Source organism: Podarcis raffonei, chromosome 2, assembly GCF_027172205.1.
Source record: "Podarcis raffonei isolate rPodRaf1 chromosome 2, rPodRaf1.pri, whole genome shotgun sequence".
Taxonomy (NCBI): domain Eukaryota; kingdom Metazoa; phylum Chordata; class Lepidosauria; order Squamata; family Lacertidae; genus Podarcis; species Podarcis raffonei.
The window spans coordinates 61,181,720-61,191,221 of NC_070603.1; the positions used below are offsets into that span (position 1 = coordinate 61,181,720).

Below are 9,502 nucleotides of genomic sequence, written 5' to 3' on the forward strand. Positions count from 1 at the left end.
TTTAAAAGAAGTGGTGTTGCACTTCGTGCATCTTGTCCCAAAAGGCAATAGATTTGAGATCTGAACCTTCGCACCCATTGAGCTTGCACAGAACACTTGTAGTACACTAGCTTATTATTGCTCTTGCTTTATGTATTGGCCCAGGCTGAATCTATCTCAAATGATTTAAAGCTTCTATTTAACTTTCCAGATCAAGTATTTTATAGTTTATTCATTCATCAGGTAGCTTGAATTGTGTAACAACCATTAGTAATTTGCAAGTACAGTACTCTCAAGCTGTGTGTGTGTGGATATCTGCCTTGATCAGCTGTATGTTTAGTAATAAAGGTAAAGTCCAGTCAGAGTCGATTGGGGTGCGGCACTCATTTCGCTTCAGGCCGAGGGAGCCGGCATTTGTCCCTAGATAGCTTTCCAGGTCATGTGGCCAGCATGACTAAACTGCTTCCGGCGCAACGGGACACCGTGATGGAAGCCGGAGTGCACAGAAATGCCGTTTACCTTTCCACTGCAGCTGTACCTATTTATCTACTTGCACTAGTGTGCTTTCAAACTGCTAGGTTGGCAGGAGCTGGGGCAGAGCAATGGGAGCTCACCCCATTGCAGGGATTTGAACTGCCGACCTTCCAATCAGCAAGCCCAAGAGGCTCAGCAGTTTAGACCACAGTGCCACCCACATACCTGTTTTGTAATAAGTCCTCCCCTGACCCAAGCCCTGAGAGACATGCATGTGGAATGGAATCCAGAGCTAGTTTTATTCTTGTTAATGTGTCCCTTCCTTGGTTCTCCTGATTGCAGTAAAGAGATCCCCTGAGTAAATCAAGTATTGGAATATTTTAAGGAGTTCATGGGCTTGTCTTGTAGTTATCTCTTAATGTAGTTAGCTCTGTTATGCTGAATAGGAATTAGAAGTTCAAACAGCATTAAACAGCCTTTTCTAACTAACCTTTTCTTTTGCTCTGTGTTTAGCGTTTAAGCTACGAGGAGAGAATGGCTCGCAGGTTACTTGGACCAGAAAATGCTGCATCTGTGTTTGAACCACAGAGTGAAGAAAATGTACAGGATGCACAAGTAAGGTTTTTTTTAAAAAATTGTTCACAGTCCAGAACATAAATTGGGATTTGCAAAAATAAAATAGGACTGGGGGTTGGTATCATAACCAATAATAGTCATATTTGTTCCTCCTGTCATCCATATGACCTAGGAGAATTTTTTTCTGAACAACAGTCAAGGGATGGATAATAGGATTCTTCATATGAGGAATATAGATACATTACGTTGCCCAAGACAAGACATGGATTAAGTAACACTTGTGTCCTCCCTCCATAGTTTCCCATGTTACCATGGTAACATAGTCTTACAGGGCCTGTAAGACAGAGTTGTTCCGCCTGGCCTTTGGCTTGGAGCCAATTTGATTCCCTCCCTCCCTCCCTCTCTTTCTTTTTTCTTTTCCTTCTCCTCCTGCAATGAGGCTACATTTTAATATTTTAATGTTCCATTATTTTAATGTTGTATTTTATTTTTGTTTTTAAGTTGTAATCATTCATCTTGTTTTTATTATTGCTTGTAAGCCGCTCTGAGCCCGGCCTTGGCTGGGGAGGGCGGGGTATAAATAAAAAATTATTATTATTATTATTATTATTATTAGGATAAGACCACTTCACAAATGGCCCATCATGGGTCACTGCAATATGCATAATAAATGCATATTCATAATAATAAAGACATATACAGGTTAAATGTAGGAAAGGAGGAGTACTTGTAGCCATCTGCGGGTTCCCATGCTGTCATGACCCGCACCATGAGATGATTACTTCAGCTGACACATATAGTTGAGTTGTATAATGGCTAGCACATCTACCTTGCTTCTAGAATTTGCACCGGATAGTGATCCAACAAAGCTGTCAGACCTCTTGTCTTTCACCATGAGGTGATTTCTCTCCCACACCAAATTCTTGTGACTCAAACATAATTATAAAATAAATCCCACATGTTGCTGTATGTAATAGTACAGCAGAATTATGATCCAGTTCACTGTGGCAGATGCTCATAGTGTATTGCTGCTCAGATGTGGCCACAGTGGCGTTCCGTAGCCGACAGGACACAGGAAGTAGTGGACTGATGGGAAGAGAGCACACAGAGCCAAGGAAGTTGTAGAGTGATGCAGAACACAGCATGCAGAAGGATGATGGAGAGCAGAATGGGCTGCACTGTATCACTGAGCATCCTAAGTGCAGATTCTTCCCTTTTTCAATGGAACAATTGAGCCAGGAAATGCACTATACTAGATGTTTTCCTTACCAAGACAATACTTATCAATTTGCATCTCCAATTTCCACTTCAAGATCACTTTTTGATTTTTTCTTCCACTCCTTTCTGCTGCAGTATCCACCTGCTCCCTAACACTTTTCATTATTCCAACTCCCTTAAAAGTGTTTTCAGCCCTCTTCTATCTCCTTGCAGCTGTTCAACTCTTCAAGTTTTTATCTCTCTGTCTTCTCAACTTTCTGACTGATTTCCCTTCTTGGAGTTTAATGGTGCTGAAAGGCTGTAGGAGAGTCTCTGTTACCACCACACTAGTCATAGTGTTATTGAACCTCAGTTATAATTGTTTGAAAATCCTTATATCTCTCAAAAACTTCTATAAAGTCTCTTAACACTGGACAAATTTGCAATGCCAAGTCATTACGTTTATAACAGGTACCCTATTTTGAACATAACTTATATAAAAGATATCTCAAAGAAAAACTTTTCAACACAAGGAGGAGAGTTTTAGTTAAGTGTCTATTTCTTCTTTAATTTCTAGGTTGCTAGGGGAACCTTTAACCTACAGTATCCCACTGTACAAAATTCTCTGAGCAAAACATCCCCTTGTACTTTTAACCTGCCTGTGAGCTTTTGACTCTCCCATGCACAAGAGAGTTTAAAGTGAAAGGGACCATTTTATAAACATCAGTTTGAAATAGCTAGAAGTCCTATTTCTTCACTATGTAAAATATTGTCAGATATCTTCTGAAAATGCTAGCCGATAGCTCATTGGTGTAGCAAAATAAAAATACCCATGTTAAATAGTTCATGAGCTTACTCTGGTGTAAAGGTTCTCTTGACTGCTAAACCAGTGTTCTAAAATGCAACTATCAGATGTGAAGAACTTGACACAGTGTTAATATCGTACTGTGATGGATATACAAATACGTAGAACTGTTAGTGCTGCACTTCCTATAATTAACTGTCCTCATTGCTAAAATGGCAGGAATACCACTGTGCCTGAATTATACCTTGTATTGAATTCAATTACATCTGTTCTTTAAAATGCTAAGATGAGTTGTGTTAGTGAGGGAAAAATAAAATAAAATCCCAGTTGCTCTCATAAAGCCTGTGTGATTTGGTTCTAGCGCTGTGACCTAACAGGGAAAATATTTTCCAGCTTAAGATGTGCTGATTGCCATTGGTACCCTTTTATGAGTGTGCACAACAGTGTGCTCTTGCCAATACTTGACTTCTATTCCTAGTCAGCTGAAGGACACTGTGTCCCTAGCTCTCATTTCAGATACTCCAGTGGGATAATAGCCCCCCCACCCCACAACAAAGGTGACATGTTTGCCAAAATAGTTTGGACCAATGGAAAGAATTGTGTCATTCCTCTTGCGCATGACTCTGGCTCACATTTGTGACTGCTGATTATGATGATTTTAGGAGATCAATTTCTTTTATAGTCTGCATTAGAAAGTTTCTCCAGAAAAATTTAAGCTGTAGGATGTTCAGTTGAGAGTCCATCATACGTGTTCATGATTAAAACAGTGATCATTACCTCTTTTGATTTTTGCAGCAGCAGAACTTGGAAAGCACACGACTGCACGTTCCTTCAGCACAAGCAAGGTACATATTATGTGCACATTAACCTGCAAGGTGTATGCTAATGACATGAGATCTGATCCAAACTGCATACACTGGTTGTGTGAACTGTTACCGATAGTGGCCCTAGAGCAAGAGTAGCCAGCATAGTGCCCTTTGGATGTTCTTGGACTACAGCTCCCATCAGACCCAGCTAGCATGGCCAATAAAAAGGGATGATGGGAGCTGTAGTTGAGAAACATCTGAAGAGCACCACATTGGCTACCTTTCCCATGGTTTGAGAGCCTTGGGCAAGAGAGTCGTTTGGAGTCCCTTAAAGGTATGAAAGCAAGTCAGGCATCCACATCATCTGGTCCAGCTGCTTGCCACATGTGGAAGGTCTGAAGTGGGAAGCCTGCTCATAATCATATGAAGTTGAATGCCCAATGGGGACAGAGTTTTTAAATCATACACTTCAGCGCATATGATTGATTCTAAGTTCGGGAAAACATGTATTATAAACAATGTAGTTCAGTCTTCCTTTAAGGGGAAACAGTGTAAGGCACAAGATACCACATTAAATACCATGAGGCCAAAGATGGGAGTCATCCTATGAAATATGCATGAGTTATTCTCTTCAACAGTCCTAGATAGTTTATTGCCATAATGAAACTGCAAAACTAGAAATACAATTTTGCCTCCTTGGAAACTATCATCACCAGGCTATCGTGTAATGGAACTATTAGCACATACTTATTGTGGGTGTGTAGGGGGAGAAAGATTATTATAGGAATACTTTATTGCCTTGTTGATGTGCCCTTTTAGGAGCAGGCCATCTTCAAGAGGGGAGAGGAATGAGCAAGGGTCAATCCAGGAGAAATTTTTTCAACCACGTTTTGTACAAGTGCCTGAAGACATAACAGTTGAAGAAGGAAGATTTTGCAGGATTGATTTCAAGGTAATGTATGATTTCAAGCCACTTTCAACACAGCTGTCCCTCCTAATAGATTTAAGCAGTTCTTTTTTTCTGGGGGGACGCAGGGGTACACATACCCCTAAACATTTTGTGAATCTTTGTACTTTTGTCCATTTACTGTATTTATTTTTCCCAATTTGAACTATAAAATAGTGATTTTCTTGAGTCAAAATAAGAGTACTCCTAAACGATTTTTTAGAAGGAAAAAAAGCACTGGATTTAAGAATTGCCTTGTTGGACCAGACCATGGTCCATTTTGTTCAGTGCTCTGTTTCCAGCTCTGGTCAGTCCCATGGTTCTTAGAAGCTCACAAGTGGGGCACATAGGTAGTATCCTTCTCTTTTTGTTTTACCCAAACCTCTGAAGCTTTGGAGGTATATTGCCTCTGATCATGGAAACAGGATTAAACCTACATCCTCCATGAATTCATCAAATCTCTCTGTAGCCATCTAAGTCGCCGGCCACCACTGTATCTTCTGCTAACATATTCTGAAAGTCAATTATGAAATTCCAGTAAGAGGAATTTAGGGTATGATTGGAAACCTTCCTGGGCTGCCTGGTCAGCCACTGCCACAAGGCAAGGCATTTTTAAAGAAACATATTAACACTGCAAAAATGTGGAGCAGTGTATTTTCTGCAAACCGAGTGCATACTGTAGTTTGGTTTGTGCTGTGCCTGGTAATCTTCACAGAAATGAGAGTCTAGGCACAATTTTGCTAGTGTTCTTGTGACCTCCCCCCTACACTGCCTTTTTTGTGCTTGCATGTTGACAAAATCTGATAATGGGCAGAAAAGTCTGAAGTTTTGCAGGCCACTGAGCATTGCCCCAGTTATCCCTTGTGACCTAGTTTTGTGTCATACAATTTCTTTCACACAGCCAATGTCAGACCACTATGTGTTGTATGTATTTTTATAGCACAGACCCATTTTGTGAATAGAAATCACTCCTCGTCTTGTTTGTGTTATTTTGTTAAACTATGACATTTATATATGACAATACTAGACTCTTGTAGACCATGTGGTATGAACGTAGCTCTGTTTCTGCTTTACAGTCGTACCTTGGAAGTAAAACGGAATCCCTTCCGGAAGTCCGTTCAACTTCCAAAACGTTTGAAAACCAAATTGCGGCTTCTGATTGGCTGCAGGAAGCTCCTGCAACCGATCAGAAGCTGCAGAAGCCCCATCGGACGTTCAGGTTCCAAAAGAACGTTTGCAAACCGGAACAATCACTTCTGGGTTTGTGGCGTTCGGGAGCCGAAACGTCCAATTTCTAGGGCGTTTGACAACCAAGGTATGTTACAAAACTGCAACCCAGAATAACACGTACTACACAAGTCAGTCACAATGTGTGCAGTGATTCTGCATATATAGAGTATCAAATGAACACACATTGATGTTCCCATGCAGACTTGCCGTTTGGCATGAATTGTAGTACCACAATACCTTTATCTGACACTACCCCCTTGGTATCTGTTGTCTTTCCCCTTGTAGGTCAGCGGCCTCCCAACTCCAGATGTGGCATGGTACCTAAACGGAAGATTAGTTCACCCAGATGACTTCCATAAAATGATTGTATCTGAAAAAGGCTTCCACTCATTCATTTTTGAAGTCGTCAGGGTCTATGATGCTGGAACATGGGAGTGTGTGGCTTTCAACCGTGCTGGAGAAGCTTCCTTTACAGTAAAGCTAGATGTCATTGGTATGAGAGAGCTTTGTCTATTTGGAAACAATTTTTTGTTTCTTTACTTCAGCTGGTGCATTCTGTTACGAATATCCTTTCTTTATGTGCTCTTTGATAAGGGCTGTATCTAAAGAAATTTTCAGAATTTTAAATTATTGCGACATAAAGTCATACCTTGTGTGCATGACTTTCTAAAAATTTAATTTCTAAATGTTATCTACAGTGATGGGGTTTCTAATTCCACTGAAAGTGGGAAGCCACTACTTAGCCTCAATATATGAGTTTGAGAGCTGTTCTTCTGCTCCTACTCTTTTGGGTACAACACCAAATGAAGTGTATAGCCGGCATGGATGCACAGCCATCGATACTGAAATAAATAGGAAGACTAGGTTCATAAGCAGGGCTTCTGGATATGAAGTGAGTTCAGAATGGAACCACTGATGCAAGCATGTGTGTCAAAGATTGCACTGTCCAGGATATATCTTTCATTTGCAGTAAAAGAGGGAAACCCCAAGCAATTGAGGAGGGAAAGCTGGAAGCAAAGGGGTAGAAGAAACTGTTGAATATCCTAAATTTAAAAAATATTAAATGTCAAGTCCTTCAGCAAGAGATTTCAAAATGCAGACTCCTAAGTCCTTAATTCTGTTGTATCCACTTACTTTCTACTTTTCTGTTAGCTTCTATATTTTTGAAATGACCAGATGAAGGACCTGATAGATTGAAATATGCTGGATTATAAATACATTTGGGATGTTAAAAATGGTTTTGTTTTTATTTGCCTTCACTTTTAGTCTGTCATGTAAGATGTCATCTTTTGTCTTTTTTTTTTTTTAATCCAAACTTCTATCTAGCTCGAGAACATCGGAAAGCCCCAACATTCATCTTTAAACCTCAAAGCACAAGAGTTTATGAGGGGGATTCGGCCAGACTTGAATGCCAAGTGTCTGCTATCCCCCCACCACAAATATACTGGAAGAGAAATAATGAAATGGTACAATTCAATACAGACAGAATCAGGTGGGTATCTGTATCATGATGGGCCTCTCAACTGTTCAGGAGTCAAGTTGAATCAAATACTGTTGGTGGGTCTAGTTTAATGGTTTATAAACTGATATGTGGTGTTTTTGGCTCCAAGCATTGGGAAAAAGGGAATTGCTGTGATTTTCAGCTTCATCACTCTTCTACAAAAAAAAGTGTTGTTCAGAAGACTGTATTATAGTCTGCAGGGTAGGAGAGCATTTTTGCAATGTTGAGCTAGATGTGGACTAGATGTTGAATGTGAAGGGGCCCTTCAAAGTGACTGCATAATGGGAATTTGCAAAATATTAGAAACTCTTAGACCTGAAAAGTGGGAGGGGATCTGCAAGATGAGGACTTGCTTACATGGCCTGATACTCAAGGGCACTGCTAGACAGTATCTATAGCGCCCCCTGGGTATGGTCTGAAGCTAAGTAGGCTTGCCCAGGATCTGGGTGGATGACCACTTGGAAAACACATTCATGCTGCTTTGACTTCTATGATGGAAGAAAGGCAAAACATAAATATCAGCAAATTTATATATGCAGTTGAATATAGGTCTGTGTCTTAGAAATACCTGGCAATGCTTAACAAGAATGATTTTCGTGAAATATATTAGTCTTAAGGTAGGAGAGGGGACTGTAATCGTCAATTTTTTTGTCATTTTTCTCTTTTCCTAGTATGTTTCATGATACCTCTGGGAAGGTTTGCTTGCTGATCCACAATGTAAATAAGAAAGATGCTGGTTGGTACACAGTATCTGCTGTCAACGAGGCAGGAGTGGCAACATGCCATGCCAGATTGGACGTGGCTAGTAAGTACTTCTTCATTTTTTCTTCTACATATGTTAATGTTGATGCTATACCCCCCCCCCCAAATATGCCTGCACAGTTAGGTGAACTCAGGCCAATTGAAATGAGCATGTTTTAGTTAGGCCTAACTTTGCATACAGTTGGACTGAAGATGTGAAAGATGGAAGGTATTGATGCACCGAGTATATGAACATGTCTAATTGGCATGATTGCCTAAACTCCCTTTATGTGTCTTGCATGTAGCACAGATGATCATCCCTTTTGATGTAGCAAGCTGAAATGGGGCAACTTATTTGATTCTCTCTTTTCTCTCTCCCACTTTCTAAACAAACTAATCTGAATTATTTCTCTTTGCTTTCTAAAATCTATTTCAGCTCACACATACAAGCCAGTTCCAAACCCCAAACCACTGAAGGTTCGACCAACTTTTAGCAAATACTTGGCACTCAATGGTAAAGGTCTAGATGTGAAACAAGCTTTCTTCCCGGATGAAGGAGAGTTTCAGCGTATGGCAGCACAGTCTGGACTCTATGAGAGCGATGAACTTTAACTGGCAACGGGGAAGAAACTTTCACTCCTGCAACAGACGTTTATGAACAGCACATGCAATTATGGGGGTTATTGCGCTGATAAGCAAACATACCTAATATATTTTTATTTATTATTTAACTCCTGCTCTTAGTTCTGCTGTTGTGATTATACTAAGTCTGATTTTTATAAATGTGTGTGACTGTAGCAAGAAGGAGATCCAAATGTTTGTATTTTTAATTTTAAAGGCCAAGAAACAAGGCCAGTGGATGATCATGAAAGTGTAGATGGTTTGAATGCATCTAGATTCAGTCACAATATTTTTATTTGTACTGCTTTGTTAATACCATGCCCCATAGTATTATAATTTTCTGCTGCCTGGCTATTAAACATAACTTGAGTGCTTTTAATGAAAGTTTTATGTCTGATGCAAATAAAATTTTAAATATAAGACTTGTCATGTGCTTTATCCTTATAAGTTTTGTGAGTTGTTGTTTTATTATTATGTGAGCTTTGGGTACTTCTCTATTACAGAAATTCTCAACAAAATTGTCATAAACAGTACTTGACTAAAGAAAATTGTCATTAGTATTTGGGTTAAAGCCAGACAAAGAAGAGAGTATAAAAATAAATCTGAAGGAACTGCACAACTACCGT

The 9,502-nt window shown here is 39.8% G+C and overlaps 1 protein-coding gene across 17 annotated transcripts in view; it reads left to right on the top strand.

The window, feature by feature from the left end:
- Positions 1-9,296, top strand: part of MYOT (myotilin) — a 60,360-nt gene extending 51,064 nt beyond the window's left edge. For 16 of the 17 annotated variants that reach the window (XM_053376888.1, XM_053376893.1, XM_053376887.1 and 13 more), the window contains 7 exons: positions 967-1,068; positions 3,827-3,876; positions 4,657-4,789; positions 6,299-6,506; positions 7,340-7,505; positions 8,186-8,319; positions 8,692-9,296. In XM_053376888.1, the coding sequence (XP_053232863.1) occupies positions 967-1,068; positions 3,827-3,876; positions 4,657-4,789; positions 6,299-6,506; positions 7,340-7,505; positions 8,186-8,319; positions 8,692-8,867 (969 nt within the window). In that variant the 3' untranslated portion in view covers positions 8,868-9,296. The remainder of the gene's footprint in view (positions 1-966; positions 1,069-3,826; positions 3,877-4,656; positions 4,790-6,298; positions 6,507-7,339; positions 7,506-8,185; positions 8,320-8,691) is intronic. The other variant, XM_053376886.1, reaches the window with a different exon arrangement.
- Positions 9,297-9,502: the final 206 nt, after the last annotated feature.